The 27754-nt window shown below is 35.1% G+C and overlaps 2 protein-coding genes across 2 annotated transcripts; both read left to right on the plus strand.

The window, feature by feature from the left end:
* The first annotated feature begins 8625 nt into the window (after positions 1-8625).
* On the plus strand, positions 8626-8940 carry LOC145792056 (uncharacterized). The gene has a single exon (XM_082872539.1). It carries the CDS (start codon positions 8626-8628, stop codon positions 8938-8940), a length of 315 nt encoding a protein of 104 aa, XP_082728665.1.
* A 9262-nt stretch (positions 8941-18202) lies between these two features.
* Positions 18203-27425, plus strand: LOC114320290 (ubiquitin-like-specific protease 1D). Its single transcript, XM_028267433.2, has 15 exons — positions 18203-18569; positions 18968-19153; positions 19553-19604; positions 20629-20708; positions 20810-21081; positions 21954-22002; positions 23623-23702; positions 23819-23851; positions 23979-24074; positions 24201-24303; positions 24863-24957; positions 25293-25415; positions 25998-26112; positions 26731-26838; positions 26950-27425. The coding sequence occupies exons 1-15, from the start codon at positions 18315-18317 to the stop codon at positions 27124-27126; spliced, it is 1824 nt and encodes a 607-aa protein (XP_028123234.2). The 5' UTR covers positions 18203-18314; the 3' UTR covers positions 27127-27425.
* Positions 27426-27754: the final 329 nt, after the last annotated feature.

Here is a 27754-nt window from a genome sequence, read left to right on the forward strand (position 1 = left end):
TATAGTAAAATTCCTTTAAGTAATATTTATAATAGATCTGATCATATATACTCTTTTTCTGTATATGTTGTAGAGATTCTAAATTAAATATAACCTTCCGCTCCATATCAATTTTGTCAAAAGAAGACAACTCATTAATATCAAATTTGTCAAAATAATACAACCAATCAATCAATATAATTAATCTATTTTAGTTTTATCAAAAAGTAAATAGTGATCAGCCTAATTTTTCAAAAAGTGAATAGTAGAGTTTTCAAAAAAAAATTTATTTAAATAATATTTAACAAATATATATATTTTAAACAGATAATATTTTGTGTTAAATAATATGTATATTAAAAAATCCAGATTTTTGTAAATAATATTTTCGACATTAAAAAAATTAAATAATATGATTAACAATCTCCCCATTTTTGATGATGGCAATATTTGTATGGATTTGACACAAAATAAAATTAACAAAATATTTGATAACCCTGCAACATACTGCAACATATAATTTTCAAAAGTAAAATAATATTTTTTCTCCCCATTTGACATCATTAAAATAAAAGATGAAGAGATGAAACAAAGACATTTGATAAAATAAGCTGAACGGCCAAAAATAAAATAATGGGCCTTCTGTCTTATCGGAATTATTGTGGGGATTTTGGAGCATCTTGAGCGCAGAAAATATTGACAAACAAAAGATTTGAGCAGATATGCATCGAGTAATGGATCGATGGAGTGTATAAAAAGTGACACAGATCATAGGCAAAGATACGAAATCATCAAGTGTTGGAGAGAAAAAATTGTTTTAGCTTCTTATGTAATCATGTCATTCCTTACCTTAGCCATCAATGGTTCGAACCTGCATGAAGTGCCTGTAATGCAGGCAAATGAGAGGGTATCAGTGGTGCAGGCACATGCTATGCCTGTAAATGAGGGTCCTAGTGTTATTGGTAATCGAAATGATATCGATGCTATTAATAACACTATGGCTCTTAGTACATAGGCAATGACTGCAGTGTCTAATATGGCACAACGATTACAAGCAAGAGTACAAGAAAATCAGCAATGGAGAGATGAGGTGTGCTTGTTAAAACAACAAGTAGTTAATATGTGTAAGGAGAAGAAAGAGCTAAAAAGGAAAAATGCACAATTGGAAAATGCAGTGCATTATTATGCTACGGTTATAATGCCAAGACTCACAGAAATCGAAAATAGAGAGAAGCATGTAAAAGAGGCTCATGAAAAATTGTTGAGAGAAGTGAAACAGAAAAAATCTGTGAAGCCTTCTGAAAATTTACATGTAATCGAGTAATATTTTCTTTTTCTAAAATAAAATGGTGAGCATTTCTTCCTTTTTTATTTATTTATTTTTATTATTATTTTTTAATTCTGTCTTTGCACAAAAAACATTTGTTTGTTGGTGCAGATAAGGAATATTGCAGATAAGGAGTAAAAAACAAATATGTATATATATGCTCCCCCTAAAATTATGCACAAAATATACACATTTTTTTAAAAATATTTTTATAATAATTGTTAATCTCAAAATATATGAGTCTCCTCCTAAATTAATGCACTAAAAATTACACAAATTTGAAGAAACAAATTACCAATTTATAATACTAAGGGCCATTAAGATCCAGCCATAAACAACTACACCAAGTGCACTAGCATAAAAAGAGAAAATAAAAATAAAAATAATTTCTTCAGACAAGGTCGAAGCAACCATTATTAAATCCAAGAGAGTTTGGAGCACATACAATAAGTAAAAAAATATAACACAGTGCAAAAAGAATTTTAACCTGTTGATCGGTGAAAACCTTGATGATCGGAAGAAATGGAGAAGATTGGGTAGATCAGTGACGAATTTGTGTAGATCGACAATGGATCTTGATGGATTAGTCACGGATCTTAATGGATCATTCACGGAACTTGATGGATCGGTGATGGAACTTGATGAATCGGTAAAGATGGTGATGTAGATTTTGGGTAGAGAAGTGATGGAGTTCGGAAGATTGGTGAGGGATTTGGGTGGATGATGGTAGTGATGGAAGTGATGGATGATTTTGTGGATGGTGGATGGTGGAGCTGGTTGTAGGCTATGGTGAGGGTGGAGATAGAGTCGGCTGAGGGTATGAGGAAGAAAGGGAGAGCGAGAGAGCAAGAGAAACAGAAAAAGAGAGAGTAAATGAGAGAGCGGGTGAGAGAGAGAAAATATATGTATATAATTTTATTATTATGACTTTTTTATTATTTATAATTATTATTAGATTAACACTAAGTTTTCCTGTGTTGTAGGACATGGCACACCAGGAAAAATTGATTTGGTTCGAGCCCCAGGGAGCGCATTTGGCTCCTAACTTATTGGAGGGATGGGGGACTCAGAAAGCACTATCGGATAGACCCACCCCGATCTTGACTGACTCATGGGGAGGCCAGTATATTTGCAGGCTGACCCTGACGAGGACTACCTATTTTGGAGACTTAGCCGGGCTAGCACTCGAGAGAGAGGCCAGTATATTTGCAGGCTGACCTTGACGAGGACTACCTATTTTGGAGACTTAGTCAGGCTAGCACTCGAGAGAGATACAGTAGGTCGATGCACGTCGTAGGATTGGTATATCCGCATTTCTCAGTTGTTTCCTTACCTCAGGCTTTGCCGAGAGGAGAGGGAATATATACCCTAGCAGCCACATTTGCACTATTACACCTCCTCCATAGCACATTATCATGACCCCAGCTGTGGACTGCACTAACAGTACCACATACTTAGAGATATCAACGCGGCTCACTGGGCGGCAGTTTTGGGGATATGACTACAGTGTACCGGTCTACATGGTTCAGGTAGTTTGGCGCTATTTTGGGATTGAGCTTAGTGGATGGGAGTTTGAGTCCCTCGTGCAGCAAGAGTTCCCATGGCTGTTCCACGGCCCAGTCTTCCAGAGCCAGTTTTCGTGGGGGCTCAGTGACCTATTCTAGGAGCATGACCGAGAGATGTCGCTAATCTTTTTTTTTTTTGAGCTGACAATGATTAGTCTAATCCTCTGTTTTTGTATTAATAGGATTAGACGCTAACTCTTGACGGTATTTTAAGTACGTTGTACTAATATGTTTTCTTTGGCATAAGTAAAAATGATATATGTACTATTATAGTATCTTGTGAATCATAGATAAGATATCGCGATATGAATTGTTATAGTATCTTGTGAATCATAGATAATTAAATGCATACTAAGTGGATCAAAAAAAAAGGGGGAAGTTCATTAATCGTTTTCACCTTGTAGTAATGGCTAATGATGGAAATGGAACTGGATCATCGATCAGTGGTACTAATCTAATAGAGCAAATCATGGAAAGAGCAGTTACTAGTTTTCTGTGAGCCTTACAAACCAACATTAATAACGGATTGCCTGAATGACAAGAAGAGCCAACTATTATAAAACAGTTCCAAGACTTGAAACCTACCATATTCACCGGCAGTACAAACCCACTGGTGGCAGAAGCTTGGATCAAAGATATGGAGAAAATTTTTCACGCACTACCTTGCACAGAAAAGGTAAAAGGTGACTTTCGCCACATTCATCTTCAAAGACGATACACAAGAAGGGTGGCTACTTACCCTGGAGAAAGAAGATATTGTGACTTGGGCTAGATTCTTGGAGGTATTCTATGAAAAATACTTTCTAGATTTATTACGGGAACAAAAGGTGTTGGAATTCATACATCTAAGGCAAGGAACCATGACAGTGGTCGAATACGAGAGTAAGTTCACGCAACTGGCTCGATTTGTGACATACGTCATCCCCACCGAAACTCAAAAAGCTAGGAAATTTAAAGCAGGATTGGATACTGAAATCAATGACAGGTTGGAGGTTTTAAAACTACCAACATATGCGACGTTGGTAGGTCGAACATACATTGCGAAAAAAGGGATTAAAGCCTTGTGCTCCGGGGAACCAAGCCAAATGAAGCGATTTTGGAAAAGAGATAACAGAAGACCCGGTGTCGCGCCTCCCAAAAGGATAAGTACGGGCATAACTAGTTCAAGTAATTAAGGTCCTACGAATCCCAGAGGTAGCGCCATTCTAACTTGCTCTACCTGTGGAAGGACTCACTAGGGACAATACCGTCGAGACACGGGAGTATGCTTTAGATATGGCCAAATTAGCCACTTGCTGAGGGATTGTCCCAAGCTTGTCAGACCTACAACCAGCCCCTCTAAACTAGTTCGAAAATCCGCAGTACCTGAAAGAGTGAGGAAGGACCAAAAACACCAAAGAAGAGCCTTTGCCCTTGTGCCTAGAAACCCGGAAGTTACTGAGAATGTTATTTTAGGTACACTTTTTGTTTGTGGTCACTTAGCCCATGTTCTCTTTGACTCTGGTTCAACTCATTCTTTTGTTACACCACACTTTGCTACCAAGTTGGCATCAACACTCGATCCCTTAGGATACATACTATATGTGTCTTTTCCTTCTGGAAACTCTGCCCTTAGTGCTGATGTGCACAAATCTCGTACTGTATCCTTAAAAGGTGAAACCTTACACGTAGACTTGATTCCCCTCTGCATTAGTACCTTTGATGTGATCTTAAGAATGGATTGATTAGCTGCCAACCATAACTTTATTGATTGTGAAGCCAAAAAGGTCTTCCTCTGGTCGCCAAACCAACTCGAACTTGTCTTTTGTGACAACCTAAATATTTAATTAATACCACAACCAATCACAATAATAATAATAATAATAATAATAATAATAATAATAATAATAATAATAATAATAATAATAATAATAATAGTGGGTGTGGTAGTAAAATAATTAATTAATTTTCTGTTGGTATGCGATAAAGTGTAATTTAATTAGAGATTAATTTGTTTATATAGTTATGTTAGAGAACTAGGCCAAAGTGTAATTATCACAAATATTCATTAAGATAAGCATAAATATGTGGTGATTTATGATCAAATCTATGGGGGGATTTGAGTTGTGCCACGCGTTGGCCTCGTGATACATTTGCCTCCCTATATATAGGGAGGAGTTGCGCAAGAACACAAGGAAAAAGAAAAAAGAAAAAAAAAGAGGGGGCACGCAAGATACTAGAGAAGGTTGTGATGGTGGAAAGTAAGGCTAAAGGTCAATACTAAGGTGAGTTATATTATACTTTGAGTCATCATGATATATTTTACGTATGTTTTGACTAACCATAAATTATTTTATACAAGTTTATGTTTTATAAATTATATTAATATTCCAATTACGTAAATTAATTTCTAAACTCTATTTGTTTAAAATGAAACCCATGGATATGTTTGTTTAAATTTTAGAAGGTATTTGACTATGACCTTATAAACAATTATGTTTTGTAAGTACCACCACGGGAGTCCCATGCCTTGGGAGACTTAAATAACCATTGGCCTCTGTTTGGCCACTTTGTGGTCTTCTGTTTGTCATGGATCCATTGACCTCTGTTCTGATTGTTACTCATGTGACCTCTGTTCTGTTCTGTATCGTGGTTATAGTTATTTATTTACATAATTTCCGTATTTTCAGTTTCTGCCACTTTGAATAATTTATTTATTCAAATTAAGTTATGTAAATGTTTTAGCTTAACTAACCATTCATGGTTATTTTGTATTCCCTATACTCTTGGCATAATATTTTTCACTTTGCTATGTGCTTATAACTGTTATCCTTTCAGGTGACGAGATGTAATGGAGATCCATAACCTCACGTAGTGGAACCCGCACGAGAATTTGATGCTGAACCACTATTTTGTTTTTCTTTTCTTTTTATTTATTTATTTTATTTTTGCTCCCTCTTGTTTTTACTCAGGGCCGGTCATTGAATATTAAAATAATAAAAGCCCCATAAATGTATTTTCTCTTCTTAAAATAGTAAAATGAAGTAAATTTTATGTTTAATTATTTTTATTTCCTTTTGCCTCTGCCTACGCCATTTAATTTGCCACGCTTAGCATAAAGTAGTGAGTTACGATTCCAACCCTAAGCCCTTGGGGTTGGGTTGTGACATTTTTGATGGAACTAGAGTTTTTCCTCCTCCATGTGTTATATCCTTCATGATCAATACTCAACAAGAGGCCCCCACACTTGATGCAATCCATGTGGTTCGAGAATTCCTGGATGTTTTTCCTCTGGTACCCTAGTTGACCGAGAAATCGAATTCACCATTGAAACCCAACCTGGTACACAACCAATCTCAAAAGCCCCTTACTGCATGTCCATAACAGAATTAAAAGAGATGAAGACTCAACTCCAGGAACTATTGGACAAAGGTTTCATTCGACCAAGTACCTCACTATGGGGAGCTCCAGTACTATTCGTAAAGAAAAAGGATAGCACGATGAGGTTATGCATCGATTATCGAGAGCTGAACAAAGTCACCATAAAAAATCGATACCCTTTACCACGAATTGATGACTTGTTCAACCAACTACAAGGCGCTCAAGTATTCTCAAAAATTGACTTACGTTCTGACTACCATCAACTAAAAGTCAAAATGGAAAGCATCGAAAAGACTGCCTTCATAACCCGTTACGGACACTACGAGTTTCTCGTCATGCCATTTGGCGTCACAAATGCTCCAGCGGCCTTCATGGACCTCATGAATTGAGTGTTCAAACCCTATCTTGACGAGTTCGTCATTGTCTTCATTGACAACATTCTCATATACTCCAAATCACCAGAAGATCATGAGCACCACTTGCGAAGAGTTCTACAGACACTACGTGATCACAAGTTTTATGCCAAGTTTAAGAAATATGACTTCTGGATCACTAGTGTAAACTTCCTCGGTCACGCCATTAACAAAGATGGCATCTCAATTGAACCCCCAAAAGATTGCAGCAATCGTGGATTGGCCACGACCTCTTAACGTGTCCAAGATTGAAGCTTCTTGGGTCTAGCCGGCTATTACTAGCGCTTCGTGCAAGATTTCTCAAAGATAGCACCACCTTGACTCAGCTAACTCAGAAGAACACACCATTTGAATGGACCGACAAGTAGGAACATTGCTTCTAAGAATTGAAGAACAGACTCGTGACGGCTCCTACACTAGCACTCTCGATGGAAATAGAAGGGTTCGTAATCTATAGCGATGCCTCATACAATGATATGGGTTGCGTTCTAATACAAAATGGGAAGGTCATTGCATATGCCTTACGTCAACTAAAGACCCACAAGAAGAACTACCCTACCCACGATCTGGAATTAGCCGCAGTAATCTTTGCCCTCAAAATCTGGCGTCATTATCTCTACAGAGTAACCTGCAAAATTTACATAGATCACAAGAGTCTCAAATATCTGTTTACAAAGAACAAATTAAATATGAGGCAACAACGATGGCTAGAATTTATGAAGGACTACGATATAGAAATCCATCACCACCTCGGCAAAACTAACGTAGTAACAGGCGCATTAAGTCGAAAGACGACCAAAAGTTTGGCATGTACCCTCGTTCCCCGTGAGATCAATGGGCTGCTCGTCAGCATAATCGTAGAGCCTGAGTTGATTAAAGAAATCAAAGTCCGCCAATATGAAGACAAACTTTTGAAGAAAAAGTAGGAGGAGCAAGGAAACACGCCTGACCCTAACTTTACGATAAGTAATAGGATGCTAAAATTTCAGAATTGAATTTACGTATCCGACCTTCCAGAACTTAAGAAAAAGATGTTGGTAGAAGCCCATAGCTCGAGGTTTGCGATCCACCCTAGCAATATGAAGATGTATCACAATCTGAAAGAACGCTTCTGGTGTGGGCAAGAATGAAGAAAGACATAGCAAGCCACGTCTCCAAATGCCTACATTGTCAACGGGTTAAAGCAGAACATCAAAAACCTGCAGGATTGTTGCAACCACTCCCTATTCTTGAATAGAAATGGGAGCACATTACTATGGACTTTGTGGTCGGGTACCGCAATCAGTCTCAAAGAATGATACAATATGGGTTATCGTAGATCGATTAACGAAGTCAACACATTTTCTACCAATCAGAATCATGTACTCCCTCTCTAAGTTCGCCACTCTATACATTAAGGAAATCATTCGTTTGCACGGCACCCCAATTTCAATCGTATCTGATAGAAACCCCCGCTTCGTGTCTCATTTCTGGAACAAATTGCAAGAAACTCTAGGAACCACTTTGAAGTTTAGCACGGCTTATCACCTGTAAACTGATGGGCAATCCTAAAAAATAATCCAGACTTTGGAAAATATGTTACGTATGTGTGCTAGACCTCAAAGGTAATTGGGATGATCACCTACCTTTGGTGGAGTTCACCTATAATAACAGCTACCATGCAAGAATTGGAATGGCACCGTACGAGAAACTGTATAGAAGAAGATGTCGATCACCTTTATGTTAGACGAAAGTCGGAGACAGGAAATTATTAGGCCCTGAAATCGTGCAAATCACAAGTGATAAGATTCAGTTCATCCAACAGCAAATTCGCACTGCTCAGAGCTGCCAGAAAAGCTATGCAGATACACAGAGACAAGGCATAGAATTTCAAATGGGCGATCATGTGTTCCTAAGAATCTCACCAACGAGAGGGGTTATCTGATTTGGAAAACAAGGAAAGTTAAATCCACGTTACATCGGGCCATTCAAGATACTAGAAATGATTGGTCATGTGGCATATCACCTTGCGCTTCCACCCGAACTATCCAGTTTCCACAATGCGTTTCACGTGTCGATGCTTCGCCGATATCTTCAGGATCCAGAGCATGTTGTCAATTACGAGAACCTAAAAGTTCAAGAAGATCTCTCTTATGAAGAACAACCAGTACAAATTCTTGATCGCTGTAATCAAGTCCTTCGAAATAAGACTATACCTCTTGTAAAAGTCTTATGGAGAAACCATCGTGTCGAAAAAGCAACGTGGGAAACTGAAATTCAAATGCGAGCCAAATATCGACACCTCTTCGAAAACTAAGGTACATCAAGTTTGGAGACAAACTTCTTTTAAGGATAGGAGAAATGTGACACCCAAATTTGTAAATTTAATTTAATACTGCAATAAATAGAATTCTTTATTAGTGTTAAAAAATATAAATTAAAAAAATAATAATAATAATAATAATTAATGTTATGGTTGTCGGTGATAAAATGTAATCTAATTAGATTATTAAAACCTTGGGCCTAATGCGAATTAAATCAAAGGTAAAAAAAAAAAAATGGTGATTTATCACCATCCTAATATATAGGATGGTGACTAAGTAAGTACCAACTTAGGCCATGTAATAGCCACGTGAAGGAAGAGAGAATGCCACCTGTTACACAGGTGGCCAAATTTAAAGCAACCCATTTGGTATGAACCCATGCATTTACGCCTATAAATAAGAACAACTATAGAGGAAAATACAAATCCAAGGAGTAGCGTACGAATAACGAGACAAACATAAGAAAGTAGAGGCTAAAGGTTGATATTAATGTGAGTTATATTATACCTTGAGTTACCATAATATATTTTACGAATATTTTGAGTTACCATAATTTATTTTATATAATTTATGTTTTATGGTTATATTAATGTTTCTATTATGTGGATTCTTTTCTGAACTCCATTTTCTTAAATTGAAACCCATAGATATGTTTGTTTAAATTTTAGAAATTATTTGACAATAATTTTGTAAATAATTATTTTCTGTAAGTATCACCACGGGAGTCCCATGCCTTAGGGGACTTAAAAAAGAAACCATTGCCCCCTGTTTGGCCACTTTGTGGTCCTCTATTTGTCATGGATCCATTGACTCCTGTTCTGATTGTCACTTCAACGACCCCTGTTCTGTTCTGTTCTGTTCTGTACCGTGGTTATAGTTATTTACGAAATTTTAGTTTCTGCCACTTAAATAATTTATTTATGCAACTTAAATTATGTTAATGTTTTAGCTTAAATAACTATCCATGGCTATTTTTTGCCCCTATACTCACAGTATAATATATCTTACTCTGCTATGTACTTATAGCTGTTACCCCTTTGAGGTGACGAGGTTTAGCGGGATCAAGATGGGAGATAAATCACAGTGTTTTCTTCTTCTTTTTTTCTTCCTTTTTTTTTTGTACTGTCTACATGTCTAATTGGACATCTGGAATAAAATAAAAGCCCAAATGACTATGTCTGTTTCCTTCTAATAAACATTCGGTATCCAATTATTTTATTTTAATTTATTTGATTTATCCATTGCGCTACGACCACAAAATTATTTGAATTATTTTATTTTTATCATGTTGCGACGCCGAACCTTTGGGTACTGGGTTTGGGTCGTGACACGATCTTGTTGGCAAATTTCTAGGTGGTGCTGGGCTGTGGATCGCAATGTGAACGAGATCCGATATCCCGTTGTGATGATGTGGGTGTGTGTTGGGGGGGTTGGTGGTTGTGGTTGGTGATGTCTGGGGGTAACTAATGTGTTTGTTTGTTTGTTTTTTTTTTTTTTTTGTGTAGGTTCTGTTTATTCAGATATGGGGAGTTAGTGTGGTTAGTTTTTGTTTTTGTGTGGCAAGTGTTGTGTGAATGGTTTGTGTAGATAGTTGGGGGTTGTGTGGTGTGAGGGTAATAGGTGTGGAATGGTTAATGTTGTTGATGTGGTGTTTCTGTTTTGTTACCAAACACGTTACATACAATACAAGGCTAAAACAGTAACAAGATCCACACCCCAGCAATGCACGAGATTTGCTGGTAAACATTACCATACAAACAGAGCTAGTGAGAGTATTAAAAAGAAAAAAAAGGGATCTCTCAATCCAAAACTCTCCCAAATGGGATTTCCTAATAATTTTTGATAGAAATTTTGTTTAAATTAATTTAGGTTTTTGTTTTGGGTTGTAATTTTAGAGAGAGAAGGAGGAAGACCCATGGCATGCCTTTGCAAATTTAAAGATGTTTTAAGGGTATTTTGGTCTTAAAATGTAACTTACTCTCTGTATGGGCGTTTGAATTACACAGTCCGTTAACTTTGATGGAAAAGTGAACGGTGCATTTTAGTCCACCAATCACAAAGGGGTTATGTGGTGATATTCGAATGTTAGGGGAGTAATCCGCACATGGCCCAAACTATAGGGTAAAGTGAAGTTTGCCCTTATTGTTATTTAATATTAATAATTTTTTCCCTAAAAAGAATACATAACAAATTATTTTCTATGTATATTTAGATTAAGTGGATCTAAATCTAAAAATAAAATTAAAAAAAAAAGTATTATTAAATTAAGTGAATCTAAAAAATAAATAAAAGGGTTACTAAAAAAACAATTTCAAAGACAAAAAACATGAAAATAAAAAAATGCAAAACAAAAGTTTGAAAAATCAAACCAAACAAAACATTGTAAATTTCGCTTTTTTTAAAAATCTTTTTTCATCCAATCTCTAATTTTACACAAATTATTAATAAATTCCTTTTCATTTTATGTAAATTTAATAATCTAATTAAAAAATAGTGCACACACACAAAAAACACAAAAATGTAACACTAAACATCTACATTATGACCAACTATTTAATTATGAATAATTAACCTATTATTGTTACATGTATTATATTGTTGCAAAATATTTTATATATTACTTTTGTAATATCTTATATATGTCAATGTCTACATATATGAATATATAAAAAAATATATATAAATATAAATTTATATATGTTATTGTATTCATATATTGCCAATCTGCAATATTATATTATCATCAAATGCTTTCTAACATGTATCGTTTTAGTAATATAAATTTATATATGTTATTGTATTCATATATTGCCAATCCGCAATATTATATTATCATCAGATGCTTTCTAACATGTATCGTTTTAGTAATACAGTTATATTTGTTAATAAAAAATTGTGAAATTATGTGCTGTTCTTCTATTAATTTATGTTCAATACATATATATATATATATATATATATACATGTCATACAAACAAGTATCTAAAACTAACATTTTCAATAATAAATCAAGACTTTGCCAAATTCCTCCATCACGACAATAATTGTATTTCTTTTTTCCTTCACAGAAAAAATCACATTATTGAGGAAAAATGAATTTTGAAATTTATAACTGTTGGAATGTGTCCCACATTGCTTGGAATTGCCCTATATGTGCTGGTTATAAGACTCCAATTTTCATTTCCTTAACACTTGGGTCTTAAGGAGAAATGTGAGCTGAGCTTTTCAATTTGATGTTAGGATAAGCTCTCAAATTCAATTTCCTTATAGGGCATGCTGCTTGCAGGCAGGTGCTGGGGTGGGAGGAGATTATTGGCCTGGGTTGGAGCTAGTATCTTGTCGTGGCGGAGGTCCGGAATGAGGTCGAGTCATGGTGGCGGAGGTTCGGGTACTGGGGAATGAGGGGATTATTAGCCTAGGTTGGGGCTAGTATCTTGTCGTGGTGGAGGTCCGGGATGAGGCCGAGTCATAGTGGCGGAGGTCCGAGATAAGGCCGAGTCACAGTTTACTTATAGCGCTTGGTGTTGTACCCTTTAAAGAAATATCTCCTCAAATTCTTACTTATCATTTTTTATTTATTTATTACAATTAGTTATAATAGTGAGTAAGAAAAAAATAAAAAATGATGAATGAAACACTACAGAAGATCTATTGCAATATGTTCTCTACGCAAAAAAAATCAAATGACGTCCAAATATTATCGCAACAACTCAATAATGCAGAAAGTAAGTATATCAAATAAAAAGTTTCGATCAATTTTTATCATACACTGATTACTAACTGATGACATAATAAATTATGTAACTTGACAGTTTCATGAAAGTGGCATTACAAACATTTATAAGTATAGATCCATAAAAATCGTGAAAATAATTGTGAAATTCCTATCAAATATATTAAGGCCCTGTTTGGTAGAACTTATAAACAGCTTATTTCAATTTTTAACTTAATTTAAGCTAAAAACATGTGTTTGGCTTAGCTGATTTCACCAACTTATAGCTTAAATGACGCTAATTTTCAACTTATTTGGAAAGTGGGTCTGGGGATGCTTAAGTTTATAGCTTAAGCGCACAGCTGCATATTGGGTGCTAAAATGACTTAAATGCCCCTTATAATCTCTATTATTTACGAAAATGCCACTATATATACACCACATCTCAACACTGTTCACGAACCAGAGAGAGACGAAGGCGATTTCCAGCGTGCGCAGGCGATTTCCGGCGTCGACAACCCTAACCCTAACCCTAACCACCGCCATCGATGACGTGAGGATCTCAAACTAGAGCTCATTGTCGCGATCTCAAACCAGAGCTCACTGTCCCATCGCGATCTCAAACCAGAGCTCACCGTCACGATCGATCCACACTGTCGCAATCTGAAACCAAAGTTCACCGTCGTGTCACGATCTCAAAGCAGAGCTCTCTCTCTCACTCTCACTCTCACGAACTAAAGGTAGTGGCTAGGGCACGATTTGCTCCGTCACCGCCTTCCGTCACCACAACCATCGACGTCGTGATTGCGATCTGAAAACCTAACCACGATCACCATCGTCGCCTCATCTTTCTCTTCGCGATCTGATCGCCGCCGTCGCCATCGCGATCTGCGATATGAAACCTTAGCCACCGGTGGCGGTAGCTAGGGTTTGTAATGGAAAAAAGTTTTAAAAAAATGAAATTAATAAAAATTAAAATTGAAATGAAAAAAATTAATAAGAATAGAATCACAAATTTTTTTAAAATTAAAATTGAAGAAAAAAAATGAAATAACTTATATTAAATGAAATAAAAAAATGAATATTATAACTTCTATTAAATTAATAAATTATTAATTGTAATGGAAAAAATTTAATAAAAACATAAACATAATTTTAAAAAAAAATTAAAATTGAAGAAAAAAATGAAATAACTTATATTAAATGAAACTATTAAATTTAATTGATGCTTATTAATGAAATAATTTTTTAATGAAACTATTAATTTTAATTGATGCTTATTAATGAAATAATTTTTTAATGAAACTATTAATTTTAATTGATGCTTATTAATGAAACTATTAATAATTTTAATGAAACTATTAATAATTTTAATGGAACTATTAATATTAATTGATGCTTATTAATGAAATAAATTTTTACAGCTTATGAAATAATTTTAATTGATGCTTATTAAACTAATTAAACTATTAATTTTTTACAGCTTATTAAACTATTAATTGATGCTTATTAAACTAATAATTTTTTACATTAATAATTTTTTACAGCTTATTAAACTATTAATGAAAAAAATTAATAATTTTACTATTAATTGATGCTTATTAAACTAATAATTGCCACTAATTACATTAACTACTAATTTAAAATTATATTTTATTAATGAAATAATTTAAAATGAAATGATAATTTTTTTAATACCAATTACATTAACTTTTATTAATGAAATAATTTTTTTAAAATTAAAACTAAAAAAATGACAAAATAATCATTTTTATATCATGTAATGGCAAAAAGGACAATTACGCAGTAAAAAGCTATTTTACAGTTTATCAACCAAATACTACTTTGCTGCTTAAATCCATGATTCCATAGTTGCACCAAACAGGTTAACAGCTTATGTTTACAGCTATAAGCCATAATCTGTTAAGGTATAATCTATAATCACTTTCCCATAACTCTACCAAACGGGGCCTAAGGTATGATATCATTCTATTTTCTTAAAAAAATTATTCAAATTTTTCTACATAAATGAAAGGGAAAATTATTGATAAATCCCATTTAGAAATGTTTTAACCCAAAAAGTTCATGAAGGAATTTTTTAACTCATTTAATCCCATGTATGTATAGTTTTATTCCATAAAATCCTTTTTCTTGATTTACACTATTTTCTTGGATACTTATGCCCTTATATTTAATTTTGATACCCTTATAAATATTTTTTGAACGGTTAGCAATTTTATGATGTGAACATTTATATTTTAAAATTCACATTGGTAGGAATGTAAAATTGGCCCGTGGGCGGCCCGAAACCCGTCTGCGAGTCAGGACGGGCCCGACCCGTTGACAATGTGAATATTCACATTGACATGCCAACATTCACATTAATAGAAGTGTAAAATTGGCCCGCGTCCCGTGGCGGCGCGAAACCCGCTCGCGGCCCATGGGCAGCTCGGTCCGGGCCCGGTCCGGGCCGTTGACAATGTGAATATTCATGTTGACATGTTAACATTCACATTGATAAGAGTATAAAATTGGTCCGCGGCCCATGGGCGGCCAAAAGCCCGCCCGCGGCCCGGGGCAAGCCCGGCCCGACCTGTTGACAATGTGAATATTCACATTGACATGTTAATATTCACATTGATAAGAGTATAAAATTGGCCAGCGTCCCGTGGGCAGCCAAAAGCCCGCCCGCGGCCCGTTGACAATGTGAATATTCACATTGACATGTTAGCATTCACATTGATAAGAGTGTAAAATTAACCTGCGCCCCGTGGCTGCCCGAAACCCTTCCACGGCCCGTGGCAGCTCGGGGTCGGCTTGACCCGTTGACAATGTGAATATTCACATTGATAAGAGTACAAAATTGGCCCGCGCCCCGTGGCTGCCCAAAACCTGTCCACGGCCCGTAGGCAGCCCGGGGCAGGCCCGACTCGGCCTGCTGACAATGTGAATATTCACATTAACATGTTAATATTCACATTGATAAGAGTATAAAATTGGCCCGTGCCTTGTGGTTGCCCGAAACCCGCCCACAGCCTGTGGGCGGCCCGGGACGGGCCCGGCCCGGCCTGTTGACAATGTGAATATTCACATTGGCATATTAACATTCACATTGATAAGAGTATAAAATTGGTCCGCGGCCCATGGGCCGCCAAAAGCCCGCCTGCAGCCCGGGGCGGGCCCAGCCCGGCCCATTGACAATGTGAATATTCACATTGATACGTTAACATTCACATTGATAAGAGTGTAAAATTGGCCTGCAGCCCGTGGGCGGCCTGAAGCCCGACCGCAGCCCGAGGTAGGCTTGGCCCGAACCGTGACAATGTGAATATTCACATTGACATATTAACATTAACATTGATAGGAGTGTAAAATTTGCCCGTTGGTCGAAGCTCGCTCGCGGCCCGAGAAAGGCCCGGCCAGGCCCGTTGACAATGTGAATATTCACATTAACGTGTTAACTTGTACATTGATAGGAATGTAGAATTGGTCCGTCGCCCGTGAACTACTCGAAGCCCGTCCACGGCCCGGAGCAGGCTCGTTTGGGTCCGGGTCCGAGCATGTCCGAGACCTTAGGCTAGGGCCAGGCCATCACTTTGAAGCCTGGCCCGGCCCATCGGCCCGCTTAAGGCCCATTCAAGGCTCGGTCCGAGACCCAGCCCGCCCGAGGCACAATGTCTTTTTTTATGGAAAATAATAAAATTTTGGTAGAAAAAATTAAAAAGAATTAAAAAAAAATGGCCAGGCCCGCCCAAGCTCGGCCTAAGCTCGAGCCTAGGCCTAGGCCCACCGGCCCGACCCGAGGCTGTCGTCTTCGGGCCGCAGGCCAATTTTACACTCCTATCAATGTAAATGTTAATATGTCAATGTGAATATTCACATTGTCATGGCGGGCGGGCTTCGGGCCGCGGACCAATTTTACACTCCTATCAATGTGAATGTTAATATGTCAATGTGAATATTCACATTGTCACGGGCTGAGCCGAGCTCGCCCACGGGCTTCGGGCTGCCCATAGGACGCGAGTCAATTTTAGACTCTTATCAATGTGAATATTAACATGTCAATGTAAATATTTACATTATCAATGGGCCGGGCCCGCCCCGGCAACGGGCGGGCTTCGGGCCGCCCACAGGCCGCGGGCCAATTTTACAGTCCTATCAATGTGAATGTTAATATGTCAATGTGAATATTCACATTGTCATGGGCCGGACTGGGCTCGTCCCGGGCCGCGGGCTAATTTTACACTTCTATCAATGTGAATGTTAACATGTCAATGTGAATATTCACATTGTACATGGGCCGGGCCCCTACACATTGACGATATGAACATTCACATTAGGGGTATTTTGGTAATTATGTCACCCATAGGACTTATTGAAACATAAGAAAATAATATGAATTAAATAGAACATAAGTAAATGAAAATGATATTTTGATCTTCTTATCTCAAATAGAACCTAATGGAATAGTCAAAAAGAATATAGATTGGATGGAACATAAGTAATAAAAGATGAATTTATGGAAAAAGCTCCCTAAATGAAAATATACTAATGACTAATGTTATATTTTTTACCATGCAAGATATTTGTGACACATGAAAAGAGACTCAATAATTCTTGATGTATAAAAATATATTGCATATTGATATTAATGTATTCTGACACCAATAATATGTAATAGTAGGTTCAATAAATTTATATTATGAGATAAACTTTTAAACAAAATTATATAATTGTTCAAATAATTAAACTACTAATCTTTAAATAGGCACTTAACCCATTAAAGTAATTATATTTTATGATTTTAAAATTTGTAAAATAGTTATATTAAATAATATCTCAACCATATAATTGGATTTGTGATTTTTCAAAGAAAATTACCCATTAGTTGTACTATAAAAAAATTAATATATTCAGAAAAAAATTTATAATTTTAATTATTAATATTTATAAAATTTATTATTTATTTGTAATTTTTTAAAAAAACTTATATTAAATTAAAATTTATTCATTTTTTTACTTTAGAAAAAATTAGTGAAACATTTATTTCTAAATTTTAGATAGTAAGAGAGATTTAATATATTTTTTGTATTAGTTAAGTTGCTTAGATAAAATTTATTTGTGTCCTTATTAGAGGAATTTTAAAATTATTATATGTCAGAGTAAAACTTTTCTATATCAGATTTTAAAACAGATTTGAGAATAAAGTATAAATTGGGCTGAGACTGAGAATATATTTTATTTAATTTTGGTAATATAAACCCGACTTAAATTAAATTTAGAATATATCTTGTTTGAGAATAGGTTAATTTAGTAATTTTTTTGGTTATATGATTAAAATATGAGTTAAAAAAAACTAATATATTTAGGATAATTTTTTAATTTTTTATAAAAATATGTAAAAAAATAAAGAGAATTTTTTTTTTAACTTTTTAATATAAATTATTAATTTTTTAACTAATTTAATAATTTTTTGATTTTTTAATCAAAAAGAAGTGTTCCAAACGAGGCCTAGTAATTTGTTTAGTAATTTGTTTAGGTATGTAGTAAAAGGTCAAATCTCCATTGAGAGAGAGAGAGAGAGAGAGAGAGAGAGGCATCTGATCAAATATTACACAATCAGTGGAAACAGTGACTGTGTATATATTCACAACCATGGAAGAAGAGAAAACCAAGAATGGACCCCGCCGCGAAGACGAGCCTCCGCCGGTTCTGGTCGTCACCACCACCACCACCGCCGCCGCCGCCGCCGCGCCGTCGCGGCCGCCAGTGGGAGGCGATCGACAGGAACAGTCGCAGAGGGAAGGACTCGAAGGAAAGAGGGATAGTGAAACCCTCGGTCCCCCGAGGGCTAGTCTCAAGCTCCTCGACGACGAGAGAGAGAGCGAGAATCTCAGACAAGTGGAAAAGGTCTTCTTTCACTTTTAATATTGAATGCAAATGCGTATTGCTTCAATATAATATTGTTCACATATATGCATATCTTCAAAAGTGTGCTCCAACAATTTCATCAAATTTATTATATTTTTACTTAAATTTGACAAATTTATTAAAAAGTAACGATTCTAATTGATTTTTTTGCCTCATAAAATAATGATTAAGGTAAGTTTTAAAGGACAAATTTGGAATTTTAAAAGAGTTTACATATCAAATCAAGTTTTTAACTAAATTTTCATTTAAATTTGATGAAAAAGAGAGAGTAACAAAATTTTCTTTTAAATTTGATGAAAAAGAGAGAGTAAGGATTGGAAATGGTCTAATTATATCTTGTTCGATTTCATTTGGGAACTTTGTTTGATCTTTAACAGGAACAATCGCAGAGGGAAGAACTAGAGGGAAAGACGGATGGGGAGCTCGAGATGGCAATTACCAGGCAGAAACGCAGTGTCGAAACCCTAGGTCCCCGATTGGCCGACGGCGGTGTGAAGCTGAGGGCTAATCTCAAGCGTCTCGAAGAGGAGAGAGAGCGCCGGAAAGTACGCCGGGTGGAAAAGGTTACGCTTCTTTCATTTTTCATTTGAATGGAAATGTGAATTGCATGAATGTTATAGTTGGTACATAATAATTATATATTATTCAATTTCATGTTAGTCTATTGTAATTATTGGAATTGCAAAACTTCTGTCATTTTACCTATTTTTATGGCTCATCTCCAGTCCTGGTTTATTGATGCTGGATGCTTCAGAATTGTTTCACTTTTCCTCTATTTTGTAAATGTTTGCTCTAATTGTGGCACCACAGATTATAGAGTTGCTTACCAATTTATTATATTTATTTATTTTGGAGGTTTGAACTCCTATAAATTTGGGAGTGTATATGCAAGCTATTCTTGATATCTTAGTGACATGCATTTTATGTTTCGATCTAAGTTTGTCATGATTAATATTGGACAGGTTGATGATGGATGTCAAAAGCACATACAATCCAAAAGCTCATCTTTTACCAGTGAGTATCTGAATGCCTTTCTGTTAACATTTGAATACATTCTTTTATTTTAATCCTTGCTTTACCTTTTTTATTGTTGGTAACCCCCTTTCTGTGGAGGCTTTTCATGTCTAAATATTAGGTGATTTTTTTTTTTTTGATTAAGAAAATGGATATGTAGATAGGCTACTTCACATGTACGCCAGAGAGTAGAGAACTCCACTACACCTACGTTGGGGCTGAAGCTAAGGCCCCTGCGTGCTCTGGACACTAAGAAGTATGCTTAACCCCAACAAGGGGCTATGGAGACTCGATCCCGGGCTTTGAGCGAGGAATTCGAAGGTCTTTACTTTACCCACTGAATCAACTCCTGTTGGTCTAAATATTAGGTGATTGCTGTTGTGGACCTGAGTCTTGATTGAATACTTAGATTTGGACAATATACCTGTTAAATAAGAGGTAGATTTTGGTCAATTAATGCTCTTTATGAAGCATGGATACAAATATGGGACATAGATACAACATAGTAATATTGTATGGATATGCCAACAAAGACATATTTTTATAAGTATACTTATACATAAAAATAGTAACTACTTCTTCATTATTTTTGGTAAGTAACTATTTTTTTTTTTACATTCATAAATATTTTATAATATCAAAATATTAAGAAAATCTTATTCACATATTGGAAAAGGAGTGTGAACAAATACCCCTTGATTAAAAACATATGTAGATTTCTCAACTTCCTTCAGCGTCTCTTGCATAGACACACATCGCTACACTTCTCAACTTCCCATCACGTTTTCAGCTTGAGGAGTTCTTTTATTGTCATTTTGTATATTTGGTTAGCCGGGGGGATTAGATCTAACCTGGACCTATTTTTGGACTTAGTTGATTATTTAGTTTTCTAAGGTGCTTATAGTTTTGTTGGGTCCTTTGTGACTTGAGCATTAGTTTTGTTTGATGTTCATGAGTGGCATCCCCTCGATGTTTGTTGTCTAATACAATAGTTATTTACTTCTAAAAAAAATGTGTTTTGTAGGTGCATCAGGTGGCTTTAGGCAAGAGGTTCCATCACAGTCCTTATTCAGCACACATTTTTGCAGAAAGTTGGAAGAAAACGTATGGTGGACTACTGAACTTGAATATTTTTATTTTCCTGGTCTGGTGGGATCCTTTTGACAAAACAATGTAACTGTTTGAACACTTTTTTATTTATGTAGCAAACAGATAGTAGGACAGTTAATGCATTTGAAAAAGAACTATCATATATGGGTCGTTGTGACAGCCGGAAAATGAGACTTAATGGGAAGTCTTCACCAAGGGAAAGACGCAAGAGTGTATTATCTTCAAAGCAGTCATCCTTTCAATGCCCTACCAGCTTGTCTGTTGATGCTGGTAAACATGTATTCTCAGATGGTGATCACAATGGTGGACGTTCTACTCATTCTGCTCATCTTGTTGAGGAAAAGTTGTCTGGCTCTTTCTCTATGAAGTATGGATTATTTCCCTCTCCGTAGTTATTTTTTAATTTTAATTTTGTGATTGGTTTGGTTTTGTCTCTACTAAAAAGTATGGATATTTTTCCAAATGTGTTGCCTCACCTCTAATCCTAATTTTAAAAATAAGTTATCTATGGACACTCATGTTATGCATGTTTATGTATATGTATAGTGAGCTATGTAATGCTGCATGTTTCCATGTGACAGCTTTCTGTAGTGCATAAATGTGAGGCATTAATTGAGGGGTGTTCAGCTTTTGAGTTTGTTATGGTGGCATTGCTCTAGCCATACTGAATATGAGTTTAGTGGTATGGCAAAGTTGAACCTATTTTAAAATGTTTTGCTGCATTTGAATTGGAATTTTTATTGTTATTTTTTTCTTGCATGAAGTCTTCAATTTTTTTTTTTTTGTTGATAAATTGCACGAAGTGTTTAATTTGAATATTGAAAATATACTAGAAGGGCATTCTTGATAAGCTGAAAATGTTGCACTATAACTGAAATGGTAAAGGCTTCTATTGCATTGATTTGAATATGTGGAACTCTATTGGTCATGATAATGTTGGCCAAATTATTGCTGGCGAGTTTTTTGTCTCATGGGCTGCATGGAAGCCAAATCTTGTTGAAAAGCTTTGGTAACAAGTATATATGCAATTTTGGAAAGGATAAAAAGTGAAAGGGATTACATCCTACTGTTGTTTGCTTTTCCTTCCACAACTCTTTTAAAATCAAAATTTGTTCTCTCTTTGTTGTCCTCTCTGAATCTTTATTTCCATATTTTTCTTTGTCGATGTCTCTCTAGTATCAGTGCTTAACTTGAAGAAGTGCATATCATGATTTTGATTTTTTTTCACTTTCTTTCTAGGGAGAAGACTTCTAAAGTCATGCCTTTGAATGGTTTGAGGCCTAGGAATGTAAGTTCTTCCCATTTTCCTTCTTTATATGTTCTTTCTCTTTATGTTGTTATTCCTTACATTATTTTGACCCAGGTGAAACTCAGAATGTGCGCATCAAATGGCACTTTCATTTTTGTTTTTGAAATTTGCTTTGTCTTATTGGGAATCCTTTGGGACTGCCTTTGTTCTTAAATTCCATTGTTTCAAATGCTCTTTAATTGATGATTTTTCTATCCTTCTGTGCTCAGATTTCAAAGCAAAATTGCTTGGACAAATGCTCATGGCCTTGCGTGTTTATGTACATATTAATTATTACACAGCAAAAAAAGAAAAAATCACGACGAAGTTAAAAAGTACTCTTTGTTCGCTCATAAGTTTCTTTTTTGGACTACAAAATCTGAGAAAAGGAGATGTGAACGTTACTCTATCTTGAAAGTTAAATTGAAGAAATGAAAGGATATTCTCTTTCAATTTGTTAACAGCAGGAACTGAAATGTTTTAGAAGATTAGTTCATAAAATTATGAAGGTTTTAACCTTGATATTGGGTTCTACACAGCTTATGACTTTATTTTTTTTGCTTTGACGAATACAAACTGGGGTAGAAAGCTTATGAAATTTTGGTTTGTTTTCTCATGTTAACAGAAATGTAGTATACTCTGAGCACAATTGACGCAAGCTATGGGTAGACAAAGCAACCAACAATGTTATATACCTAATTATCAATTTAAAGTCGTGTTGAATACAATCAATGAAAAGGAAACAGAGAGAGGAGTATTTGATATGCAACCATGGAAGTTGTAATCCAGTCTCGTTGGCTGAAATTCATCCTGCTATGAAAATTGAACAAGAATCTCTTGTTTAAAGATCTCCTGATATATATATTTTTCCTAATTTTGTTTGTGGTACCATACTATTTTTCTACTAATAGGATCACAAATTTGATCTTTATTGAAAATCGCTTAAGTTCTCTATCCTCCAATTCAAGTGGATTCTATTGTATGATCAGTGCATGCGCTGAGGCAAAGTTGTAGAAACAGAGTTGGGGATACAAATTCTTAATATTTTTATTGCATAGTTTTCATATTTGGTGTAGACGACACCAATTTTTTGTGAATCCTCTTTTGCTCTTAAGGTTTTATAGGAGAGCTCAATTTTGGGTTAAACTTGGTGTAAAGGTTGTGCCTGTGGCTTCTTTTTTAATACATTACTTGACATATAAAAGAAAGTTGTTATTATTGGTGCCTTGGTGGTCTTATATTTTGTATTCCAGGAAAATACCTGTAGCATTCATATCGTGTAATTTGTTAATTCTACAACATCTTGTCTGATATGTTTGGTATTTGTTGTGTTATTAAACACTACTTCAGTTGCTGCTGTTTGTTCAAGTTAAATGGCATGTTTCATTGGGACATTTTGAGCTGTATAGGGAAATTTTCCACTGCTTAAGTTACAACTCTTTGAATTTGAGTAGTGTGTGCTGTTAGAAGATTTGAGTTGGTTGACCTCTTTTACCTTATGCAATATGTTCGTTTTTTTGGTTGTTCTCCTGAGAACTACACCTCTATAACTTTTATTTTGTTTCTATGTATAGGGTCTAGAGTTCATGGATCTAATATGTGCCAATTATAATTGAACAGGGACAACCAATTGTTCTAGTGGATGAGGAGGAACCTCAGTTCATAGAGTCGATGGAGCAAGCAGATAAAACAGTTGAATGGTAAATAGATCATTCAACTAGGGTTTACTAATTATTTTTTCCCTTGATATCTCTGTTTGTGAGTATGTGGTTTGGAGGTCAGCAGTAATTTTGATCCACTGCTTCTTTTATTTCAGCATGAAAGAGAGTAAGATCTACTATCCTTCAAGGTATGCCATGTCCCAAAAGATAACATGGAGTACGAATTTCTATGAAGAGTTCTTTTATAAGATATAATATCTGTATTGATTGTAGCCTTTTTGTTTTTTTTGTTTTTTTGTTTTTTTTTGGGCACAGTGATGATCCAGAATCAATAGAAATTCATTACTCAGACATGGAATGCCTTGCTCCAGAAGCCTTTCTGTCATCAACTATTATGAATTTTTACATCCGGTAAGTTGCAGGGCTGTTTCATGCCTGTCATGTTTTAATAATATGTTAGTTACACTAGTGGGAAAAATTTCAGCATGAATTACTATTCAAGTTATTATTTTATCATAATTTCCTGCCTTTGGCTAGACATCTGCAGCGGCTAACTTCTCCAACAGATAGTGCAAGAAGTGGTTATCACTTTTTCAACACATACTTCTACAGCAAACTCAATGAGGCTGTATTCAGGAAGGTATCTCTTTCTCACTGAAGTTTTTCCAAAAACTATTCTTCATTCTCCTAGTTAAGATCTTGATTTCAATTTATGATTGTAATTATCAGGTTTTTTTTTTTTTTTTTTTTTTTTTTTTTTTTTTTGTGAATTTTCTGAAGCTAGTAAATGTAGGTACTTGAGTTGTAAATTTGGTGTGCAATATTTCCTGATGGAAAAAAAGAAAGAGAAGCGTATAGAGACATTGTTTTGCTTGAAACATTTTTCTTTCTTTCTTTTTATTTTTTGGGTGAAGCTTTGGCTCTTCACGCATTACGATGCAAATTTTTTCCAGGGATTACACTTTTCCTGGGAGTACATATAGTCAGGTGTAACGAGACTCTTGTTTTTTTTTGTTTTTTGTTTTTTCCCACCCAGAAACTTAGTGGAAAGGCAATATAATTTGAATCTTCATGGTTAAGTATCCATCAAACTAAAATGGTGCTTTAACATTAATATTTTTTTTTATCTGGATGCTAATCCTTGTGTTGCACATTACATCTTGTGTTAATAACTTGTCTATCCTGATGATTTGTGGCAGAGTGATGGGGAAAGTTCATTTGTCAAGTTCAGGAGGTGGTGGAAAGGTGTCAATATATTTCATAAAGCATATATACTTCTTCCAATACATGAAAAGTAAGTTGTTTGAGTTAATGTTGACGTCTGTATGAATGTGACATTGGTATTCTTAAAGTTAATGTAAGTTGTTTGAGTGAATGTTGGAGTCTGATTCCTTCATATATGAATAGAAACTTAGAAAAAGAATGATTATCATTTATTAATGCTTACTGGTTGAAAATGATGCTTCTTTGTTATTTCATGAAAGAAGTTGATATTACACACCACACTTCTTATTGTGCATCAGTTCTCTGTTTCAATCTCTTTTCTCTAATTGCTTTAGTTCCTGCAAATTTCTGTACTATTTTTTGGTGCTTCATTTTTTTAATTAATTTATATTTTTTTTAATGCAGCCTTCATTGGAGTTTGGTTATTATTTGCATCCCAGACAAGGAAGATGAATCAGGACCCGTCATACTTCATTTGGATTCTCTTGGACTTCACTTTAGTAAATCAATATTTGATAACATTAAAAGGTGAGATACAGAAAGCCCTTGAAAGTAACAACATATGACTGTTCTTAGAAACTGTTGGCTGTCTCAATATGCAAGCCTTCTATCAATGATACAGAGTGAGCAGTTGGAGTCTAAAAATTGACCATTCTTGTGTTGTGGAAAGTAAACAACAACTTTACAAGATGAGAGATTACTTGAGAGGTGTCAGTTTTTCTTTAAAAAAAAAAAAAAAACAGCAGGGGGATTTTATGGGCAATTGTGACAATTTTAATAACTGTAAGGGAATGGAGCATGAGGAGGGGAAAAAAAAAAAATTCTTCCTTTTTTCTTTTTCCATGTTTCTCTTCTCGCTTCTTTACCTTTGACAAGCACATCACTTGACACCCTTGATTAATTTATGTTTTATTTATCAATTCTACGATGTTGTGTGTCAGTATTTTATTCTCATTCAATGCTTCTCGTTTTTATGAAATCAAATGAGAAGTTTGTTAGGCCGCAAAACCGTCAGAAACCTTTTTGTTGTGTAATTTTTCATTTAGTGCCCTTTTTTAACTTGAAGCTTGTTTAAACTTACTTAAGAACTGTGTGATTTGTTCTCTGCAGCTTTTTGATAGAAGAGTGGAAGTATCTGAACCAAGGAGAGGCTCCTCCAGATCTTCCTATTGCATACAGAATATGGGAAAATCTCCCTCGTAGAATCGAGGAAAAAAGAATTGCGGTAAATCTCTTTCTTTATTGCCTGAAATTTGGTGTTACTTTATGCCTAATGCTTGTGCTTCTATTTAAGGGTAAATTACGCTAACCTCTCTTGACGTTTTAAAAAATATATTGAGCCCCACAAGTTTGGCATATTAACATTGGGCTCTCTTAAGATTTTAATTCATGTTAACACTTAGTTCCATTTTCATCAATAATTCGTTAGTTTTATGGATAGAAAAATGATTTTTTTTTTTTGGGTGATAAATGAATAAATATGGATAGAAAAATGATGTTGACATCTCTCTTATACTGAAATATATATTTTACTTTTTTTTGTTTGTATCTACACCATCTGCATTAGTTCCAATTGTTTTAGCCTTACTAAAAAGTAGTTTAGTGTAATTATCCCAAACTTGTGGGATTTATGGTATTGTTTCTAAACCTCAATGAAAGATACAAGAATGGTGAATCAAATTCTTGAAGTAGACATGCACGAGCTCAAGTACAGTTCTTTTTGAGAACTTTAAGCTGTAAACAGAATAAGAAAATCTGCATCAGTTAGTTCAAAATTCATTTCTGGCGAGTTTCTGGTTCAAAGTTTTACCTTTTCTGTTTTTTTTCCATCACTCTCTGCCAGGTTCCGCAACAGAGAAATGACTATGACTGTGGTCCGTTTGTTCTTTTCTTTATGGAACGTTTCATTGACGAGGCTCCTCAAAGACTGAAAAAGCAAGATTTAGCAATGGTAGAGTATTTCATTCCTTCTTCTACTGAAATTTTATGTCGACTTCTTAATTGGTTTAGCTTCGTTCTTACACATTAGTGTTTTCTTTTGATTACCACGTTTCATTCTCAGTTTGGTAAGAATTGGTTCCAACCTCAAGAAGCATCCAAATTGAGACGGAAAATCAGGAAATTAATCGTGGAAGAATTCTTGAATGCGACCGAGGATAATTGTGTTTTGGATCACGAGCCTTTGCCTTTTGTGCATCGTCCTGATGGAGAAAGGATTGAGCTCTCTATAGATTGTTAATGTAGGCTCGTCTCATTGCTGTCACAGGCTCTCCAAAATTTGGTATTTGGTAATCCATTTTCTGTAAACTCTTACAGTTTCTGTGAACTAGCTCTGCAAGATGAATTAGCTCTGCAAGATGCTGATTTTTCTGGTTTGTGAAACACAGTTTAGATGTCATGTCAATAGTTAGTGATCATTCTCTGATGAGGTTTAGAAGCACGTTAAAAATGATTCATCAGTTGTATTAGAGGCAAACGAACGGTTGCCGATCTCTGGTGATAATTTTTTAGTCAAAAGTCTACCATTTTTGTTTCTTAGCTTGCTTCTTTCATGTTTGTTTTTTTATTTTAAATCTTCTCCAAATTGTTCATTTGATTGTTCATTAAAAAAATTAGTTTAATCCGATAATCCTAACCTTTATCTAAAAAAATAGATGATAAATATAATTTTAAAAATAGATTATTTATTTATTTTTAGAGACAAACATGATAAAATAAAAATGTTACGATTATCGAATTGATTTAATTTTTTTGATGAATGATATATGTTGAAGATCTTATAAAATGAACAGTTCGGATTATTAAAATAGAACTTGTGATGGGCTTCTTAAGTTCTCTCAGGTTGAGATGTGAATATGAATATGAGA

This window comes from Camellia sinensis, chromosome 5 (assembly GCF_055761805.1).
Source record: "Camellia sinensis isolate YWXY chromosome 5, ASM5576180v1, whole genome shotgun sequence".
NCBI lineage: Eukaryota > Viridiplantae > Streptophyta > Magnoliopsida > Ericales > Theaceae > Camellia > Camellia sinensis.